This window comes from Grammomys surdaster, unplaced genomic scaffold (genome assembly GCF_004785775.1).
Source record: "Grammomys surdaster isolate TR1022 unplaced genomic scaffold, NIH_TR_1.0 516, whole genome shotgun sequence".
NCBI classification, from domain to species: domain Eukaryota; kingdom Metazoa; phylum Chordata; class Mammalia; order Rodentia; family Muridae; genus Grammomys; species Grammomys surdaster.
This window is the reverse complement of record NW_021604935.1, coordinates 71,081-94,008: the sequence shown is the minus strand read 5'-3', so window position 1 is coordinate 94,008 and position 22,928 is coordinate 71,081. Positions and strand designations below refer to the sequence as shown.

Here is a 22,928-nt window from a genome sequence, read left to right as displayed (position 1 = left end):
GAGATAGCTCTATCCATTAAATGAGAACAATTTTAACCCATAAAGAGAGAGAGAGAGGGAGGGAGGAGAGAATGAGAGAGGGTTGGGAGGGGATGAAGAGAGAGACAGCTCTACCCATTAAATGAGAACAATTTTAACCCATAAAGAGAGAGGGAGGGAGGGAGGGAGGGAGGGAGAGAGAGAGAGAGAGAGAGAGAGAGAGAGAGAGAGAGAGAGAGAGAGATATTATGTACCAGTATTTTTTTTAGGTAGGAAAATCCTTAACAAATTATTAGCAAACTGAATTCAACAACGTTTTAAAAGGACATAGATTCTAACCAAACAGGGTTTATTTCAGTAATCCAAGGCTAGTCTAATCCTGAGAGAGGCTCAGAGCGGTCAGTGGCAGCAAAAACAGAGAATTAAGAACACCCACCCACACTGTTTTTATTTAACCTTGTTCCCAAGGTCTGAGCCGGTGCAATTAGGCAATTAAAAGAAATAAAAGGTAACGGAGGAAAGATGCATGATCATGTGTTTTGAAAACCTCAAATAACCTCCAAACCAAGCTGCTAAGCCTAACAAGTAAACATGGCCAGGGTGCCAGCAAAAACACAAAACCACCCAGAACTCAATGGCGCATGCTCATACAGCAACTGCACTTAGAAAACCAACTTCTAAAGCTGTCATTTTTTTATTGTTGTTGGCTTGTACTTTGCTTTAGCTTTTGGGGTGTGTGTGTGTGTGTTTGTGTGTGTGTGTGTGTTCATGTGTTCATGTGTTCATGTGTGTTTGTCTATGGGTGCACACCTGTGCACACATACACATTCCTGTGCGTGGATGTAGAGGCCAGAGGTTGGCACTGGATTTCCTCTCCAGGCTTTCTCCACCTTATTTGCTTTGAGGTAGTTTCTCACTAGACCTGGACTTTACTAATTGGTCTAACTGGATGGCTAATAGGTAGATCCTAAGAATCTTCCCATCTCTGCTGCAACTGTCCTGGGGTTACACGTGTGTGCCATGAGGACCAGCCTTTTACACGAGTGTTAGAAATCCAAACTCACACTTGTGTAGCAAGTAACACCCAGACTCCCCAGCCCCTTGGCAGGATTTGTTGCTGTTGTTTGCTCTGGATTTTGTTTGTTTGTTTTTTTTCTTCTGACAGAGGTGAGTGTTTGCTTTAGTTTGGTTTAGTATTTCATGGAATTCCCTCTGTAGACCAGGCTTCCCTCAAGCTTAAAGATTTGCCTGTCTCTACCCCCTGAGTGCTAGGATTGAAGGCATGTGCCACTATTGTCCAGGGTTTGTTGGTTGGTTTGTCTTCCTTTTTTGTTTAAGACAGGGGTTCATACTATATCTCAGGATGGCCTGGAACTCAAAATGTAGCCCAGGCTAGACCAGGAACTCCCAAGCCTCCTACATTAGTTCCCTGGCATTGGAATAATACAAGAATAAACCCCCATGTCAGGCTTGCTTTGTTCTGTTAGATGTGAAGACGGAACCCAGAGACTTGCAAGTGCTCTGTGTGCACTCTACCACTGAGCTACAAGCCCATGCCCCCAGAAACAAAATTGAGAAAACAACTCACCAAAGCACTTAGAAAAACATTTAATTAGAGATATGATATTGCAAAGGGCAATTCAAAATATTTCCCCAAGTGTGTTTTTCTGCGTGTGTGTGTGTTTGTGTGTGTGTGTGTGTGTGTGTGTGTGTGTGTGTGTGTGTGTTGGGTTCTCCAAGATTTTAAAACCTATATGAAAAGCAAAGAAGCTGAAACAAGTTTGGAAAAGACTGTAAGACACCAACTCACAAAGACAGTGTGCCTTAGAATAAAGAGAGTGGCTCAGATGGATAAACAGAACAGAGCACTGAGATAAAGCTACACATCCACGGTTCACTGACTCTCTGCAAAGGTCTCCGGAGACTTCAATAAAGACAAGATGGTTTTCATAGCAAATGGAGCCTGAATGAATGGATATTGTATGGAGAAACAATAAACCCCAAACCTCACCTCACACCACACATGGAAATTAACTCTAAAGCATTCACAGACCTAAAAGTTAGAGGTAAATTGATTTAACATCCACACAACATTGGAGAAAATAGTTGTAACAACGGTCAGAAAAAAAAAAATCTCAAATAGGATATTGAAAGCAAAATTTACATAAGGAACTAGGAAATTTAAAAGCTCTCATCTTTAAAGTCACTGTTGGGGATAAAGGAGATGTCTCATTTGGCAGGACGCTTGCTCACAGCATGGGGACCTGAGTTCAATGCCAGGTACGGTGGCACACACTTGTGACTCCAGTGCTGGGGAAGCAGAGACAAGTGGGTCCCTGAAGCTACAAGCTAGACAGTCTAGTCTAACTGCTGAGCCTCTGAGCCAACAGCTGACCCTGTCTCAAAAGAGGGGGATGGTCTTCCTTAGGCTAACAGCCAAGGTTGTCCTCTGACGTCCACATAACGTGCACACACATGTGAACACACACACTCATTTTTTTAAAAGTCATAGTTAATAAAACACAAAAGTAGCTACACCCGGGAGGCAAATCTTTTCAGGAAAACGGACTTGTGCCTGGAGCTTACACAGAACTCTTACGACTCAATAAAACCAAAAATTTCAAATAAAATGGCCAAAAGATTAGAACAGGCATTGTCCAGAAGAAGATACCAAATGGCCAACAAGCAGAAGAAAATGAACTCCATGTTGCTAGTCCTCTGAGAAATGCTAGCTAAAGCCACAGAAGATTCCATTATACCCTGACTGGAAAGATTAAGATTAACATGATGGAGACTATTAACTACAGACAAGGATAAAGGATGCTGGAACCCTCTCCTCCATTTCTGGTGGGAGTACAAAAACATTACAACCATTCTACGAAATGGTAAGGCGGTAACTTTTAACATCAAATATTCATTCGTCATAATACCAAGCAATTCTATTCCAGGTATTGAACCCAAAGAATGTAAACAGAGGTAAGGAGCATGACTCAATGTAAGCATTGGGACCTGAGTCCGAATCTCTAGCACCTACATAAAAAGCCAGGCACATCTGCATGTGCCTGCAACCTCAGCATTGAGAAACAGAAGAATCCTAAGAGCTCACTGGCCTGTCAGCCTAGCTTCCAGTGCAGTGAGAGGCCCTGCCTGAAGAAAATAAGACAGAACAACAGGTTTCACCCTGACATCCTGCTCTGGCCTCTACATGAGCACACATGGATATCTGTATAGTCATGTACGTGCAACACACACACACACACACATCAAGTGAAACACATGTCCAAAGCCAGGCATTTGGGCCATGTCTACAATCCCAGCACTTGAAAAGCTGAGGCAGGAGAATTACTGTAAATTCAAGGTCAATCTAGACTACATAGTGACCATCAGACCAATATGGAATCCATAGTGAGATGTGGACTCAAAAGAACAGAGAAATGAAAAATAAATCCCACATGAAACACATACACAGCAAGAGCTGGAAACTATCTAGACATCTACCGAATGGTGAGTGTGTAAACGAAGGGCAACACACACATGCCACAGCACACTACAGAACCATAAAAGTGAATGACACAAGTGACCTTCCAAAACATTGTGCTAATTAAGACCTGCTATAGTTTGGATAGGAGTTCCCCAAAGGTAACTAGCCTGGGAGACTTTCAGGAGGTGGCACAACCTTCAAGGGGTGGAGTCTAATGGAAAGATAGTAGGCCATTGGTGTGTACCCCAGTAGGAACTACTGGGAACCCAGAATCTCCTCTCTTTGATCCTTGACTGCCATGAGCTAAGCAGCTTTCTCAGCTACGTATTCTTGCTATGGTGTGCCAGCTCACCATGGCCCTAAAACAATCAGGCAATGACCTTTAAAACCTTTTCCTCCTTATAAATTAACTGATTGTCTCAGTGGAGCAAGAAAACAGAAAAAAAAACAAAAGATAAATATGGACAGCTAAGGGATGAATGACTCCATTTCTATGAAATTCTGCAATAGACAATAGTCCCATGACAGACACAAGCAAGTGTCCTTCTGGAGCTGGGGTAGAAGGAGCAGATCATGGACAAAAGCACAAGCACTCCTCTAGGGTGTGGGCCCTGTCACTCTGACTTGTAATCGTGCACACACGCATGCATAGATGGAGGAAAATCCATTCAGCTACATTTTGAAGACATATTGATTTTACTATATGAGACCATTTCCCAAATTGGCAAACAGACCAAAGCATAATGGTATGGTCAAATGCTTATGATTATAAACTAATGCTTACACGTATAATAAGATGGTAATCACGAGATGACAGTATTCAACTAAATGGCGTCCATTTTTTATCTGTATTTAACATTTCAAGTTAGGGGCTAAGTAAATACATTCATGAGTGTATGTGGAGAATCACCACAAACAGGCTAGTTCAAAAGTGACTAATAAAGGCATATGTGTGAGTCTTTTTTTTTTTTAAATACAAGCCTGGAGAAATAGCTCATCAATAAATGCTTACAGGATAGAGTAGAGCTCAGATCCCAGGACTTGCACAAGCCAGATGTCCCTGAAGGAACTTCTAACCCCTTCTGAGGGGGCCAGCAACAGGAAGCTCAATGAGGCTTTCTGGCTTCTAGCCTAGCTGAGAAATTGCAAGCCCAAGGTTCAGGGAGAGACCCTGCTGTAAATGTAAATGTCGCTTTTATTTTCACAGATGAAGGGATGAGATGAGAACCATACCCAAGCTTTATGAATTCGTGGCTTGGGCTGAGCCCAGAGCATTTCTATTTCTGGTCAAACTCTCCCTGGGCCCACACCTGGATGCCTCTAACCTCTGTACAACCTAATCTTGACAACCTTGAACCCAGAAGGCTTCAGAGTCCAGCCTCCTTCTGCTAACCTAGGCCTAGAAAGTTTCAGCCTCTGAGACTTACAACTGAATACATTCGCCCTTTCCAGCTCTTTCTGGACTTTGGCCAGCTGGTTCTGAACTCAACTCTTCTGACCCAAACTCCTCTCCAAGATGACTGGTTCAAATTGGCTTCTCTTGGCTTCTGACTAAATTACTCTGCATGGAAAGACTACCTCTGAACTCCATGAACTGAACTGCCCCAAACTGAACTGAGCACGACTGCACTCAACCAAACTCAACTCAACTCACTCAACTCAGCTGTACTCAGTTGACTCTCTCCTTCACTGCTCTTAGGCAGCCTCTCTTTCCTGTCCTTGTGAAAGTTGGGTAGATCCTACAGAGATTCTGTCAAATCTTTCTCTGATTCATTGCTTTGTCTGCCCCTCAATTAGATGGCATTTTGGGGGGATTAAAACTGTATACCAAAGGCATGTCTACATTTTAGTCAGAGAGAACAAATGTGTGTGCTAATGGCAAGTCTGTATTCTACTCAGAGGGATTAAAGATGTATGGCATGTTTGCATTCCAGCTAGATCTTATCTTTGGATGGGATCCCTTGCCAGAGCAGTCATTCCTGGATTCCTCTACACCCTGCCTCAGAGGAACAAGTGAAGAAGGATAGAGGACTGGAGGCCTCTTCTGACATCTCTGCATACACATAAACACAGATGCCTATAGACTCACATAAACACATACAAAACAAATAAATATTTTAAAAGATAAAAACATATAGATTTTTAAACCAATAGAAAATGATCTATTAGAAAATAATTTAAAAAAAAAAAAAAGATGCAGTGCCCGGAGAGATAGCTCCATGAGTGAGAGTTCTGGCTGCTCTTCCAGGGGAGCCATGTTTGATTCCTAGCACCTACAAACAATCTGTAACTCTACTTCCAGGTATCCAGTGCCCTCTTCTGGTCTCCATGGGTACTTGGCATGCACATGGTGCACAGATGAATGTGCAGGAAAAGTACTCAGACATATAAATAAACAACTTTTTAAAGAAATACATACATAAGATTTGAATCAAGAGGAAAAAGCAAAAAATAGGACAAAACAAATATCAAAACATAGTTTCAAAACATTTTCCTAAAATATCTTGAAATTGAATATCGAAAGGCCACACAGCGATGTCTTCAGCACAGCCAACAATGAATCATGTCATGTCATGTTAAAGCTACTTCAAAGGAAAAAAAAAAAGGCCATTTGAGCAAACAGACAAAAACAGCAAGCAAGAAAAGGGAAATGATACTGGCACTAGAGTATTTACCAATTCTTAAACCCCAAAGGGAAAAAAAATCAACAAATTCAAGGACCTTGAATATGGGAAGTATAAGTCAAGGGTTTTATATCTACCCAACCTAGTCTTCAAGTACAAGGCTATAAACAAACCCTCATAAACCTGCCAAAACTCAGGGCATATTGAGCCTCTGAGCCCTTCCAGTAGAATCTGTTAGAAGGAGTAAGCGGTGAGCACTGTTAGTGAACCTGAGAAAAGGCTATAGGGAGAGAACACAGAAACAACAGTACAATTATTAAAAAGCTGAAAAGCCTGGGGAATAAATAGTGCATGTAGATATGACTCACTAATAGGCATTAATTATAAATAAAGAGATATTATTTTATATCAGATACTGGGTGAGGGGAGGCTACAAATAATTCCAATATTGTTCAATGTAGAGAAATAATTAGCTCCCAAACATATGAGCTAATAACCCTTACATAAAGAAATTAATACAAATTTAATGAATAGAACAAATAAGAAGATCAAAAATCCACTTCATATGAAGAAGCCTTTGATATAAAAAGTGTAAAGAAATAAGTAAGAGAATGATAGAACTAAGCCAAACATATTAATCATATCAGCAAACGGAAATGGGCTTAACTCACCTACTAAAAGAATGAGATTTTCAGGTTAGCTAATAAAGAAAAATCCAAATCTATACAGAATAGAAAAGACATACCTAAAACTCAAAGGAGTTCAAAGCAAGACAATACATCAAGTAATCAAACAAACAATCAAAGAAGCAAACAGGAGCCATAATCTTGATGCCTGACAAGGTCACCAAATAGTCCTAGATGTGCATGTGTGTGTCATGATGCTGAAGGCTACATTCAGAGTACAGTGAAGGTTTCGATCAGGAGTATCTTTGTACCCAATAGAATGAAAGTAACTTCCATGAGTATTAACCTTAACGATGCAGGAACAGACCGAAGCACACTCATCAAGAAGACCTCCGCATACCTCTCCCAATCCAGTCAAGTGCACTAATAAGCAATAGGATGCAGAAGAGCTAATCAAAATCAATCATGTAGATATCTGTCAAGTGTGATCGTCTGATCAATCATAGACATTAGAGCAGTCTTTCAAGTGCGCATGGAACATGGGCAAAACCGAGAAAACTTGACGGTTTCAATGCGCAACAGCAGCTCATCACCCTTGGAATATAGTGCAATGAAAATAGAAATCAATAACGAAACTGAGAAACAAAATGCCCGGCCATGTTGGAATTTACACCATAAATGGCTCTTGGCAAAGCATGAGATTTTATTGCAGAATTTCTTGAAAATAATGATAATGTCTCTAGTCTGTGACCAGAAATCTGTAAGCTACAACCAAAGGAAACATAAAAAAAAATGAAGTGAGTATGATGATAAAAAATTAAATTAATAGAAACTCAAAACTCACAAAAAATAAATAAATAAATTTTTAAATGAAAAAAAATGAGGAATAAGAAAGACTGAAATTAATGGGTAGGAGGCCCAGGGAGGAAGCAGAAACACATAACACTAAAAATGATTAAGAGAAGCAGATATCCTTGAGTTCATAGGGACTTTGGCATGACTCCATACAAACAAAAATAAAACATACCACATTTCACCCCAGTAGAAAGAAAAGCAGCAAGTCTTTAAGAATGAATAGTCTCAGCACTATTGTGAACAAGACAAAGTGCCCCAAACTCATTTGCAATACTAAACAGAAGATTGTTCCCAAATCCTGACTAGAGCTCACCCCCCCCACTCTACCTCCTCCAAACCCCGCCAACCAACCAATTACTATTAATACAAAATTTCTCAAAGTTTCCCAGATATAATAAAGTTAAAAGACGTCATATGTTTGCAATGGATACAGAAAATGAAGTTAACTCAATACTCACTCATGCTTATAGATGGATGGATAGATAGATAGATAGATAGATAGATAGATAGATAGGTAGGTAGGTAGGTAGACAGACAGACAGATAGATAGACAGACTGGATAGATGACTAAGGGATTAAGAACACTTGCTATTCTTGCAGAGGACAAGGATTCATTTCCTAGGACCTACACAGTGGCTCACAACTACCTGTATCTTCAGTTCCAGGGAATCTGACACGTCTGGCCTCCTTAGGCACCAAGCACGTAAGTGGTAGCTATACATCCATGCAGGTACTTACACATACACATAAAGTAAAAATAAAATAAATACTTTAACCTAATAGAGTAAAAAAAATGATAGATGGATATTTTGTTACCGGATATTACCAGGATCTAAAAGAATATCTCACTCAACAGAGAAATACCAGTGTGTCCTTATGGAAGTTAAAAACAAGACAAGAAATCACTTGTGTTGGTACACACCTATCACCCCGGTATCTGAGATGCAAGGGCAGAATGGCATGTTCTAGGCTATTGGATGCTGCATCATAAGACCCACTTCACGTAAAAAGTAGACAAAAACACCAACTGTCTGAGCTGTATTTGATATTGCTGTTTTAAGTCACCCAGGTTCTGGTCATTTCTACAGAACCCACAGAAGACGGAGACATGGCCACACATACACACCCGCTCTTCCCCTCCTTCTTCCCCTCCCTCTCTCCATCCCTCTCTCCCTCTCTTTCCCTTCCTTCCTTTATTCTTTTTTCCTTCAGCTGCACAGGTAGAGAATGAAGGCAAACAGCTTCACAGTTCTTCCTATGGAGCACAGCTGGCAGAAGTAGCCAGCCAGTAGCTTGTCTTTATGAGGAGCCAAGCTAAAAGAATATTCATATTTGGAGAGAAAGATTCCTGTGCTCTGCACTAACTAGGTGAGAATAGGTCATGAGTCCTTTTATAACTCCACCTTTGAAGGAGGAAGTGTGGAAGACCTGGAACGTACTTTTCCAGTGGTGGTAAGAAAAGGCAAGTTTCTGGGAATTTTGTTATGCTACCGCCGAACAGCAATTATCCTACATATGTTTCAGTATTTGACTGTTTAGAAAGTGATTGTTTTATGGAGCTCTGACATGGGACAGTGACGATGTTCAGTTACCCATGGGTTTTAAAGCTGAGGACCCTGGCAGGGTGGTCTCTGTATTTTTGATGGGTCATCCAGGCTGCTGTATGACAATATATTTGATGGGTAGAAGAGCCGTACTCTAGTTTGCTTTGTATTGCTGTGATAAAGCACTGCATACTCATGTGTAGGAGAACATGTGGAGGCCAAAGGACATCTTCACAGACCATTCATCTCCAGAGGTTCATCCACGATGTCTCTCTGTGACCTGAAGCTCACCAAGAAGGCCAGGCTGGCAGACCTGCAAGCCTGGGGATATATCTATCTCACCTCTCCAGTGCTGGAATTAAAGTTGTAAGCCACTACACTCAGTTTTTTATCTTACCTTACCTTACCTTACCTTACCTTACCTTACCTTATTTTATTTGGTGTGTGTGTGTGTGTGTGTGTGTGTGTGTGTGTATCTGTGTACACCCAGATTTTTGATGTGGATTATGACTGAGCCATCTCCCCAGCCCCAAGTTTATTTATTATATATATATATATATGTATATGTATATGTATATGTATGTATGTATGTATATGTATATGTATATGTATATGTATATGTATATGTATATGTATATGTATATGTATACATATATATATACACACACACATATATTCTTTAAGGCAAATTGGTTAACTTCTAAGGCAAGCCCATTTGTTCTTACAATTAAAATAACACTACATGTACATAAATGCTTCTGTGTGCATACATCCTTCCAATTTTATCTATGTGTCAGTCAGTCTCTGAGATTGATGAAAACAAAAGATACCTTGAGATGCTGGACACTTCCCTACGTCTAATCCAACATCAAATATAACATGAGACTCGTGGTGATTTATGTGCTGTTGAAAGGGTTGGAAGGGACAGACAACCAAGACAGAAATAGAACGCTTCAGATGAAAGAAGCTACTGAAAGTGGTTGAGCTTTCTCCACCACTGAAAGCCAGACTATTAGTGAGTCCATGTTGGCTACTTCTCTACACTTTCTGAAGCAGTAGACTTCACATCTAAGCCCGCATCGCTCACTTCCGTGGAGCTGCCATCTCTCTTCAGAGTATAAGAGATGAACGTATAACGAGGTGGTTCTCAACCTGTGGGTCTCAAACTCTTCAGCAAACTTCTATCTCCAAAAATATTTACATTGCGGTTCATAACAGCAGCAAAATTGCAGTTATAAAGAAGAAATAAAAGTGCTTATATGGTTGGGGGTTACCACAACATGAGGATCTGTACTGAAGGTTTGCAGAGTTAGGAAGGTTGAGAACCACTGTTCTAACACACCATGACAGCACAAAAGAATTCAATGTCAGTCCTACACACAGCTGGATGATTGGTACATAGAACTCGAACAGGATCCGTAGAAAACTACACCTCAAGGGATCTCTGACTTCTCATGTACTGCTGCTTCATCTTACAAAAACCAATTGGCTGTGGACTAAGACAGCCTACCAATTAGGAATTGTAATTATTGTGCTAAACATAATAAAAGGAAATTTTAGCTAATTAGAAAGAATCAAAATCGTACTCAATATTCAATAAAAATGTAACTTGTTATATAAACACTACAACATTTGATTAAGGAACCATATTCTCAAGTATTTTTGACAATTATAAATCCATTTAAAAAACATATTTTATGCAATATTCATATTGGAGAGAGAGCCAAATTTCACAAAAATACAAAGTAACGCATAAAACCATATTCAAGAACTTGATTATGTAATCCTTCCATACGAAAAAAAAAAAACATTTTTTTCATCCACTCTCAATCATTTTTATTTCTTCGAGAAACATTGTGTGTGTGTGTGTGTGTGTGTGTGTGTGTGTGTGTGTGTGTTTGTGTGTAAAATGTGCACCAGCAACGTGACGCATCCAGGATCTATGATAAGCACACAATATGATACACACACCAAGTAAATTAAGGGAACTAATGATCAAGCTAATTGCTGGAATCCAGTGTGGCATTTAAGTACACACAGAGGAGACAGACAGGAGGGCAGAGCATCTGAGCTAAATGCTCAGCATTAAGTCAGCGTCAGCCATGCTCCACCAAGGACCACAGAGGGAAAGAACATTTCGGACAAAGAGCACGATGTGCTGACAGAATTAAATACTCAGCCCACTGCAAACACAGTGAAACTATAAAACAGCTATGATGCCAGGTGAGTCAAAGAGAAAGAACTTAGTGGTTTTCTGGAGAGTTACCATGAAGAGTGGAAACCTTGGAAGATTCATAATTGTCTGACTGAAACACACAGCGCCACTCACCGAGGTGAACATTTTTAAAATGCACCACTTTGAGTCAATACAGTGAGTTTGTTTATCTGCGTGCTAGACGCCTGAAGAGATGTAAGGGCATCTAGTTCAAGAGACATGCTTGGACTAGAAGGCTATATTGGGGAGCAATAACCGTAAGAGAGAGAGCTGATGTTATTGGGGAGGCGGGGAGAAGGAGGCTGGACTAAATATGGAAATTTGGGTAAATATTTTAAAAACAAAACATAGCCCTAAAAAAAAAAAAGAAAGAAAGAAAAGTCTGGGTATCGATAGTCAGAAACATGACAGAGTTTAAGGAATGTATTAACTAGTATCAAATAACACAGAGGAGTCATGTAAAACACAAACTAAAAACCACTGTTCGTTTTACAATCACTAATCACTAATTGTTGAGTATATGAAGAAAACAAGCATTTCCCCTACAAGAAGCTATTCTGTTATGCAAAGATTTGTTTTTCAAGACTGCAGATCACAGTCCTGTGTTCAAAGGAAGAATGCTTTTCTATCTAGGTGACTTTATTATGTGAAAAAAAAAGGGAAACTGTCTATTGATCTATGCAGCAGGACAATTAAGCTTGCATAGGGAGGAACAGCTTCAACCTTACACTGATAAGTAGATACAGTCTGAAAAGAATTTGTCTGTAGGCTGCAAGATGGCTCAATGGGTAAAGATAAAAGTACGTGCCACCAAACTTGACAGAGGAGTTCAATCCTCTAACTCACACAGTAGAAGGAAAGACTCCTGAAAGTTGTCCTCTAACCTCCACACGCATACCATGGTGTGCAAGTACACATGCGTGCACACAAGCACAAACATAACTTAAATTTTTCTAAATGCCTCTAATGTAATCAAAATTGTGTTTAGTTATTAAGACAAAGGCACTCACTGAGTTAATGAACACATTAAAAAATAATGCACACGTTTCTATTATATAATTAGGTATCTTGAGTTTAAATTATTAGTGGTTGATTTCCAAATGTGACAGACGTCATGATGGGTGTTCAGATACAGGATTCATGTTTACCAACTGTCACACTGTCATCACAACACGAGGGGTGACAGAAAGGCTGTTCATGCCTTAAAACGGTTTTGTGTAGGTAACCAGCCAGCATTTTGCTAGAAATACCAACTCCAGGAGTCCCCAGGCAAAAGAGACAAGAGTGTAGTTTCATCCAATAGTCTGTGTTCTATTTAAATATTATCACTCTTTAAAAATTTTGCTGCCTTCTAGAAAGCTAGACTCAAAAAAGTTTATATGCCACCCTGCTTTGGTAGCAAGCATATGGTTTTTATTCTTGACTCTAAAAGCGGGCCACGTCTCTCCACTCCACGCTGTGTGCCAGCCTCACTGTGTGCCAGCCTCACTGTGTGCCAGCCTTCTGTGCTAAGATCTCCTCGTAGGTCATCGTCTCCCATCTTCACAACAGCTATCACATTATAAATGATTCAACCGAAGCTCAGATAAGTTAAACTGACTTGTTCAAGGTCACAAAGCTCGAAAGAGGCCAAGTCAACATTCAAACCAAAGCCACGATCTGATGTAAGAGCCCCAAGACTTATCTTCTGCCATTGTCAAAAGCAAAGATTCATGCTAAAAAGCACCCACACACACACACACACACACATACACACACACACACACACACTCAGATTCCAGGTTGGTTATTGCTAACTACCAACAGAAAGAAAAAGTTGGGGGAGAGGTGGTAGAATCCTTTTGAGAAACCCAGATAGATCATGAATTCTTATTTGAACCATTCCCAACATCTATGCGTGCTGTATAAACATCTCCACTGCAATGGACTCTGTAAGAGGGGTGGGAGCCACAAAGAGGAGAAATAACTTGGCCCTTCTGCAGTTGCCTGAGAAAATGCTGGGAGTTTTCGCCTCCTGTTATCAGGCAAGCTCTGCAGACAGCCCAGAGACTGGATGCTGCTTCATACAGGCTCCCCAACTACATCTTCACTAAAACTAATCTCTCTTGCATTACTGTTGTTTGTCACATACAAAAAAAAAATGATACTGCGTACAAAATAAAGACTGTTTGTCCTAGCTCTCTGATACTCTACACTTCAGAGGTAAATGTAATCTGTTTGGTTTGAAATGCAACTACTTCCTCTTGCTGCTTCAACCAAACTATATCTACTTCCTGTATGTGGAACCTTCACTTCTCAAAAGGCTCCAAGAAAAAGAGTAACAAAATAATCTTGCTACATTATATTAAATCTAATCCTTCCCCTACTTGGTTCTTAAGAACCCTGTACTGTGTGTGCTCCTGACTGCAGAGGAGAAAAGGACTTCTCCTGTCTCTCCTCCTCCCTCTGGTGATCTTCACGCCCAGTACAAGAAAAAAAAAATCTTCTTTTTGGTCCTTTCTCCTTTCTTTTCTTCGAATAGCTGTACTCCTACCAAGTCCAAGTTTAAACTGTAATCTGCAACGTTGCTTTAGTAGATGTATTTACCATCATCCACTATGTAGCTTTTCCTGCTGTTGCTGTTTTCTGGAGTGCACATTACATCCGTTCATGTTAGTGCGTAAAGGAAGGAAAGAAAAAAATTCCTAATTCTAAATGTAAAATACATCTATAAGGCCCAAAGCCTCGTATTTATATTATTTATCCCTTCGCCCTCCAACGATAGCTATTACTTTTATTCCTTCCTTCAGATGAGATTCTAAGGCACAAAACTATTAAGCTAATTGACACAGGTCTCACAGGTCATCAGAAGGGCATGCACAGCTCAAATCCACATGTTTTAGCCCAAACTAAAACATGTCCAGTTCGTTCTCTACAGACAAAAAATGTCTGTTTTGCAAACAAGTATAAAATAGTTATATATATATCAGTCCGCAAATTGCACTACACAGTCAAGCCCTGATCTAGATTTTTTTTTCCATCCTAGAATCCACTGCCCAGGAAAGAAGCAAAACAAAACATGAGGCAGACATCAAAATACAACGCAAGGAAGAGAGCACAGTAAGAGGACGGTGATATCCACCGGCTTTAACCTGAAAACACTTATATAATATGTTACAGAACCAAATGACAGGTGGTGGGGCTTCCTGACAACCAGAGTACAATAAAGTTTTCAGAGGCACTAATGTTGTCCTCAGGTAGGAAGCTCTGCCCTGGTTCTGTTATCCATACTGTAAAATAAGTGCATCCGATATGTTTGAAAGTCTCTGTAGAAACAGAATTCAACTTTGAGGGAAACAGGCAAAAAAAAAAAAATCACAGGGGACTTTTTTCACTGTTTAGAAGAGACAAACAATTGAAATGGGAAACGCTTGGTAGCATTGTAGCTATCATCTATTGGGTATATGCTATACGCCAGGATCATGAAATATTTCGTGCGTATTTTCTCACTTATTATCACAACTACACTGTCAGAAGCTTCGCCCTAGATCTACAGATGAGGAAATGAAGTTTGGAAGGGCCAGTTATCTTGCCCAAGGTCAAACAGAGGCAGAACTAACATCTAAACCCAGATGTTCTGGATTTCAAAATCATGGTGAAAGCTCTGGTGGGAAGTGGACACACACGATTTCTAAAGAAGCATCAGTCTGGGTATCCTGTGGTCTTCAGCCCATTCAGTCTTATGTGGTGGATAAATGGTATACAGCATTTTATCTAACACATTCCAAATCCATGCTAGTACCATTCCAAAGAAGAATTACACAGGCTTAAGTAGTGACAGCATTACCAGAATAAGTATGTACTGCTTTGGAAGAAACAAAGAATCATTTTTTTAAAAAAATAAGTTTTGGATACTCTTGTATGAAATGCCAACTGATTGCTTATTAAAATGATCATTTATTTACAATCAAAAGCTTAAGTTTCTGAATCCCTCAAGTACACTCAGGTAAACAATCAAATCAACCAACCTACCAAGTACATACCCAAGGCCTACTAGTGCACATTGAATTAGGAGTTACTATGGGGACCAAGCTGGAAACGTCCTCCGTCCACATGGAGTTATCATGTTGTTACCAGCCAAGCACAGAGTCAGTCATTATTGGTACAACCAAATTCCTCCTGTGCTATTAGAGTTTGTGTAAGCTGCCCTACAAAGAAAGCTTGATCTTTGGAAAAATCATTAGATCATTTTCCCAGCACCCCTTTCACTGTCTTGTAAGCCCCCACACAGTGGAGGTTAGTTGCTCCAGGGAAGCAGTGTTGCTATGCACGAGTTAATTTTCTTTATACTGAATGCAGAATTCAGCCTGCTCTCTGTTCCCTCCCCCCTCTCTCCCTTCTTGCCTCTTCCACCCGAAGTGGAAACTGCAGACTCAAACTCCCCGATGGCTCCAGCACCAGGAACTGGGCATGCTCAGAAGGCCAGGCAGGCTTTGGTTGCAACTGACAGTTCCCCGCCCCTGATTTGCCGCTGCCCCCCTTCCCCCACTCCAACAAGAGATACTGAAATGTTTATCTGAAAGATACGAGGCCTCTTTTTCCCCCCCGAGAATGACCCCATTTTAATTTCATCTCGCGGGGTCTTCGGTCTGGAGAACCCCACTGCTAGCCCCAGTAGACTGCATTATTTTTTTTCAGCACCGGGGACAGCGCCGCGCTGCCTCCGCCGTCCACCCTCCCCCCCCTCCTTCCACCCCCCACCCGCCACCCGCCCCAACCTCAGCCCCCACCCCCGCACCAGCACAATGCCAAGGTCTCCCAGCAGCCGCAAACGCCGCAGCTGCGATAGCTCCCAGCCGGAGGCCGGGCCGAACGCCGGGCCGGCTGCTACTTACACTGCTCCGCTTTGGTGGACATGGTGCTGTCCAGATGGAAAGGCTTTGCCCCAAAATCTGTGTCGTGTGAGCTCCCTCGCTCCGCCAGCGATGTTGCGAGGAAAAGAGCGCATACCCCCCACCCCCCACCCCCTCGCTTTCCCCCTCCCTTAGGCCCGTGTCGCTACCATTCGGACAAAACGCACATCAAATTGCAGAATTCGGTCCCGGAAGGTTAGGAAATCGCCCCCGGAGAAATGGGTGGGATTTAATGGGCGGCCAAAGGCTTCCTGTCCGTCCCCTCCTGGAGCTGCCCGCGTGGATGTGGGCGGGGAGACCGAAAGGAGAGAGCGAGCTGCGGCTCCTGGTGAAATGGGAAAATGGGCTCGACCGGGGGAGGAGTATTTCCATTCATAAGGCGCACGGAGGGGCCGGGTGTTTCCCAGAGAAAAGCCTCTTAAAGTGCCGGAGTCCCCGACCATTTGGATCTCCCCATTGGCGTTCTCCAGGCCCGTAGATCCAGCGGGCGAAGCAGCCCCCGGCGCCTCGACGCGGTGACCGGAGAGGAGCACAGGTGCGTCCCACGCGCGTCTCAGCCTCCGGGAGGAAGGGCAGGGAGGCGGATCCGGGGCGGGCTGCACACAGCCGGGCCGGAGGGCGACGACGGTGCTCCCGAGGACTGCGAGGAAGGAAATGGAGAAGTAACCCTCTGCATGGCTTCCCGGCGTGCTGCGCTCCGTGCCCTCTGCCTCCCCTGGCGGATGGGCTCTCCTGCTGCTGAGCAGCGATGGGAGGTCCCACTGCCAGGGGGCTGTGAGAAGACTTGAGGGGGTGTGGGTTGGAGCTAGGGAAAGGAGGAGATTTCCATAGATGGTAAAGGTGGAAGGTCCACAGAAAAGAAAGAGGAGAAACTGGAGACAGAGAGAACCCAGGTGTGCTCCTTGCAAGCAGTCCAGCCTGAGCGCCATAGGAAGCCCCTCTCTCTGCTGGGAATCAGAAACCAGTGGAAATGGGAAACAATCAAAAGGACAACATGCATATTAATAGGAAGACTCCTGGCGAGTCCACCTCAAAGTAAAAAAGCATTGGAAACCTGGGTTTAGAAGAACAAGGTCCCAGACCCAGTTCCATTGCTTGTTCCCCCTAAGCCATCTGTAAAATGGGAACAATAAAATCCGGCCTGCCACCCAGAATCAGCGGGCAGTGAATAAGACAACGGAGGCGAGAATTCTTTTAAAATCGGAGACTGTAAGACTAACTGCCAGCCATTAAAACCAATCTTCATTCCAATCATTCAGTTAGAAAACTTGGGGATGGGGGCGGTGCGAGGGGGGACAACAAGCATCCCAAACTGATTTAGCAAAAGCAATAGGAACTGTAAGTTGATGAGTGATTTTTAATATGAAGAAATCAATGTTCTTCCCATCTCAGAAGAATGATATATACGTTATGGAAATAATGGTAGATTCTTTGAGAAATGTACTAATTATCCAGATCTTTGACTATTAAAAACAAATACTTTGAACAATTATCAAGGTATTGCAAATGGCCTGGAAAACGGGCGTCTATGGAGCTGTCCATGGTACAACTATGTCGAGCTGCCGAACTGCAAACGGGGAAGGGGGAGTGATTGGGCTCTTGAGGATGCCCCTGTGACTGCATTCTTGGTAGGTAACTCCAGCTACCTGTCCAGACGATCATGCTCTACCATTGTTCACTCCCTAGACCACAGCCCCATCTCAGGCAAAAATAAATGACTCCGTGAAGAACGACGGTGAGCAGTTCATCTTGAGTAAATAAAATCAAAATACATGGAAGTGGTTCTGAACGAGACCTGAGTATAATGAACATTTCTGAGAAGGTGACAAACGTTCTGTGGGATTAGAGGAGAGCTCAAGGATTTACTCCAAAATTTCTGGGAAGCTGGAGGCATTAATAAAGAAAATAGTCATTGAAATTTGAAAGGGAAAAAAAAGGAACTCGGACAAACACAGAACAGAGGAGGAAATATGCATTGGAAATTACCCCTCCCCCACCCCCTGCCTGGTGCTGTTGCAGTTTGTCACTGGGCATCTATTTACACGTTGAGAACCGGCTGCTACTGAGGTCATGTCCATCCGGGTGAATCCAGATCTGAGTTACAGAACTGCCTTTTGTGCAAGACCTTTCAGTTTCCTATATTTTGATTTTCTCATAAACAAAACAAAACAAAAAACAGCGGCATGATAGTCACATCAAAAGTTGTTGTCAAGATTAAGTGAGTATACTTGTGAGAGTCCAGAGCAGCCAGGCACACATGAACAGCGGTTGTTGTTGGCAGTACTGCTCAGAATGCTCACAGGCCCCCGGTCCACTCTGGTCAGTTCTCTTCAGGCCCCTTTCAAAGTCCCAAATCATACACACCACTGACACTATTCCTCAGCCTTGTCTCTCACTGCTTCTGACTTGTGAGGGGTAATTCATCAGCCCGGACAATCTCCACACCCAGTTTCTCCATGCCGACCCAAGCTCCGACTTCCTCCTTCAGGAAGACACATGCTTCTTTATCTTTGTCTTCTCTCCTGCCTCCCCTCCCCCATACCCCTAACCTTTACTGCTACATTTTTGTCCATTGCAGAAATGGTGCCTCTTCTCCTTGTCACAAAAAAAAAAAAAAAAAAAATCTTTGCTTCTTAAGCCCTGCCTGCAGTTATAAGTGCTTCCATCTGTTCTAGCTAAGTGAGGATCTAGCACATAGAGAACTTTTCTGCCCTGGAAAATCTGGACTAAGCATCCTACCGCCTAAGCAATGCACATTACTATCTACTAGCTGCATTGTTGTGTCTTCCTGCTGTCCACTCCTGGCCACAATAGAGGCGTGCAGAAGTCTCTGCTACCCGTGGCAGTTATTTTATCTCTTGAGGCCAGCATTCAAAGTATCTCCCTATTCCTTTCTAAAACTCCCTCTTCATGGGGTTGGAGAAATGGCCCAGCAGTTAAGAGTGCTGACTGCTCTTCCAGAGGGTCTGAATTCAATTCCCAGCAGCTATATGGTGCTTACAACCATCTGTAATGGGATCTGATGCCCTCTTCTGTTGTGTCTGTACACAGCTACAGTGTACTCATCTAAATAATAAAAATAAATAAATAAGTCTTAAAAGAAAAGAAAACTCCCTCTTCATTTAACTTCTGTGATATAACTTTCTTCAAATGTTTTCCTTCTATTGTTTAGTAAATTCCTCAAACATAGACTATGAAAGGGAAGACTGGCTGAGTGTATAGTTCCGTAGACAAATGTTTCTCTAACACACGTGGGGTCTAGAGTTTGGCCTTCTAACACACACACACACACACACAAACATACTAACCAATAATGGTTTCATTAAGCAAATAATAGTCATTAATAAAAGACTATGCCTTTTTAAAGAAATAGTAAGATTGGAAAGGGAAATTTATATTTAAGATAAGGAAAATTAGTCAATTTAAGAACTCAAATGGGGCTGGAGAGATGGCTCAACAGTTAAGAGCTCTGACTGCTCTTCCAGAGGTCCTGAGTTCAATTCCCAGCAACAACATGCTGGCTCGCAACCATCTGTGATGGGATCTGATGCCCTTTTGTGGTGTGTCTAAAGACAGCTACAGTGTACTCATAAATAAAATAAATCTTTTTTTAAGAAAAATAAAAATCTATTTAAAAAAAACTCAAATGCTGAAGGTTATAACTAAGTAATAGAGTATTTACCAAACATGTCAAAAGCCCTGAGTTCTATTCCCAGCTTGCCTAATGGAGTAGTTTGAATAAGACTTCCTCATAGCGTTGGATAGTTGGCTACTTGGTGCCAAGTTGGTGGTGGTATTTAGACAGGTCTAGGAGGTACGGCCTTGCTACATGAAGTATGTTATTAGAGCCAGACTTTGAGGTTTCAAAGCCACACCCACCTGAGGTTTGCTCTCTCTGCCTCCTGCTTGTGGTTCAAGATGTGAACCCCCAGCTTCCTGCTCCTACAACACGCCTTTGCTTCACCATTATAGACTCTAACCCTCTGGAACCAGAAGCCCAAATAATCACTTTCTTCTAAAAAGAAAATTGGTGACTAATAGCATGAAAGCTAATATTATTACCTAGTCCTCATCAGGTCTTAATGTTTTGTTATACTGTACCCAATATTTGTGTTCTAGAAATAAAATAAAATATTTTATAAATACTAGAATCCCTTATAAAAATTGTCATAGGCTGAAGAGATTGCTTAGAGTTCATACTGCCATTCCAGGAGACCCAAGTCTGGTTCCTAGCACCCACGTCAGGTGGCTCACAACCATCTGTTGCTCTAGGGGGAATCTCATGTTTCAGACCTTCATGGGCACCTGCACACACATGCACAACCCCCTCTTCATATTCACATACAATTAAAATACAATCTCTTTTTTTCTAACTCTTCTGTATCTAGATCCACAAGGATATATGTTTGGGGCTGGAGAGATGGCTTAGTGGTTAAGAACACTCACTGCTCTTCTCACAACCACCTGTAACTCTGGTTCCAGGGACCCAAAACCTTCTTCTGGTATCTGCAGGCACTGTGTGCATGTGGTCCACAGACATACATGCAGGCAAAACACCTATACACATACAATTGTTTTCATTTTTGAAATGTATATTCTTTTATTCTTGTCTCTGCACACACATACCAGGCAAGCACTCTACCACTGAGCTATGTCCCCAGCCCTAGCTCGTAGATAAGTAGGTATGTAGGTAGATGTTAGATAGGCAGATTTTGTTTTTCAGACAGTCTCATGCATCTCAGCTTGGATTCGAACTCATGAAGAGGCCAAGGATGACCTTGAGCATCTGAGACCCCAGTCTCCGCCTCCTGGATGTTAGGATTTTAAGCATGCGTTACCACACTTGGCTTTTGTAGTACTTGGAATCGAGCCCAGGGCTTCGTGAAGGTTAGACAAACACTCTGCCAATTGAGCTCCATACCTAAAACCTAGTTCCCATATTTTAAGCTTATATAATTGTCAAAGTATAGATATAGATGTGATTTATCTATATGCATCTATACATATAGATAGATTTATAGAACTTTCTGCTTATCATGCACTTTGAGTGAATCATATCAGCTAAGTGCTAGCTTATGTGTGTGTGTGTGACACAGATGCACACGGTGAGGAGTGTCAGTGTCCTCCCTCTCTACCTTGTTTGAAGTAAGTTATCTCTTTGTTCACGTCTGCTATGTGAAGCCATCTGACTGACGTGTTTGCAGGGATTCTCCGCCCTGCTTCCCACCTCACCACAGGATTACAGGCGTGCTCTCACACCCAGCTTCACATGACTTCTGGCTATTCCTGTTGTTGTTGTTGTTGTTGTTGTTGTTGTTGTTTTACTTGGTTTTGTTTTGTTCTTCAAGACAGGGCTTCTCTGTGTACCCCTGACTGTCCATAAACTTGTCTGTAGGCCAAGCTGGCCTCAAACTCAGAGATCTGCCTGCCTCTGCCTTCCAAATGCTGACTAAAGGCTTCGCCACCACAGCCTGTCAAGTTCTGACAATTCTACATCAGGTTCTCAACATTTGCATACTCAACACTTCCATAAAGCTTCCCGCAGCCCGTTTATCCGTGCATAGGAATATCCCTCAATTAATTTACTCATGATTTTGTTGTTGGAATTTTAGGTTATTTGCAATATCTTTCTTTTACAAAGAACAAGGTTCAGTGACCATTGTGACATATGTCCTGACGTACACAGAGAACAGTCCTCAAGGGTAAGCTCAATTTTCACCAGCTGTTGTCAAGTCCCTCGCTGAAGTGATTGTACCAATTTAGAATCCTTCCAGGTTCCGTTTTCCATTATGGCCAAATAAATGACTTTGTCAGACCTCTCTTCCCACAGACAATAATTATAAACCCCGGATAAAAGACCAAAACACTCTCTGCAAGTATTGGAGAGATCCTCAAGAGGCATCAACACTTGGAAGAGAGAAATGACCTCAGATGAGCTTCCCATCCGTGCTGTGGCTGAGGGATACTGAAGACTCCGTTAGCATGCCCAAAGCATCATTTACCAGAAATAGCAAACCACGTAGTTTAAAGGACCCACAGCAGGTGGACAGTGAGGAATTATCAGAAGCAACCGAAGTAAAGGATGTACAAGTTATTTCTATCCAAATCTCCAGCTGATTTCTAAACCATTTGCATACAAGTACTTGATCCATAAAGCCTCCCCCAGCCTATTTATTCATTTATAGGAATAGCCCACAATTAATTTACTAAAAGACACTCCCCTTTGGTTTTTCCCTTCAGCTTCTTTGTTTCATCATATCCAACTTTTATTTTAATTTTTTTAGATGCCTGTTTGTTTTCTAGTGAGAGACGAAAGGATGTGGATTTGGGTGGAAGAGAAGACAGATGGACCTGGGAGTATTTGGGGGAGGGGAATTGAATCTGTAGTCAGAATATAACAGAACACGAACTCTCTCCACAATGTGAGAGTCACAATAGCTAGGATAAAATTCAAGCTTCTTTGACATAGAAAGAAACAGGATGCCTAGGGTTTAGTGCACACCTGTAATTCCCCAGCTCAGGCACTAGCGGCGCTCACACCCCCAGCCCACCGGGGGTTTTTTTTGGGGGGGGGGGGAGGTCTTGTTTTCAGTCTTCCTATGTAGCCCAGGCTAATGTAGAACACAGAATTGTCTGTGTTACCATGCTTGGGATGGACAGAATAGCAGGAGCCTATTAAGAAAAAAAAGAAGAGAAAATGCTAAAAGAAAGG

The 22,928-nt window shown here is 42.0% G+C and overlaps 1 protein-coding gene across 3 annotated transcripts in view; it reads right to left on the bottom strand.

Annotated features, from left to right (window-relative positions):
* Unc79 (unc-79 homolog, NALCN channel complex subunit) overlaps positions 1-16,915 on the bottom strand; it is a 233,189-nt gene extending 216,274 nt beyond the window's left edge. Inside the window, exon 1 of one of the 3 annotated variants that reach the window (XM_028781705.1) lies at positions 16,199-16,915. In XM_028781705.1, coding sequence (XP_028637538.1) covers positions 16,199-16,220 — 22 coding nt within the window. In that variant the 5' untranslated portion in view covers positions 16,221-16,915. The remainder of the gene's footprint in view (positions 1-16,198) is intronic. The other 2 variants (XM_028781702.1, XM_028781703.1) reach the window with 2 other exon arrangements.
* Positions 16,916-22,928: the final 6,013 nt, after the last annotated feature.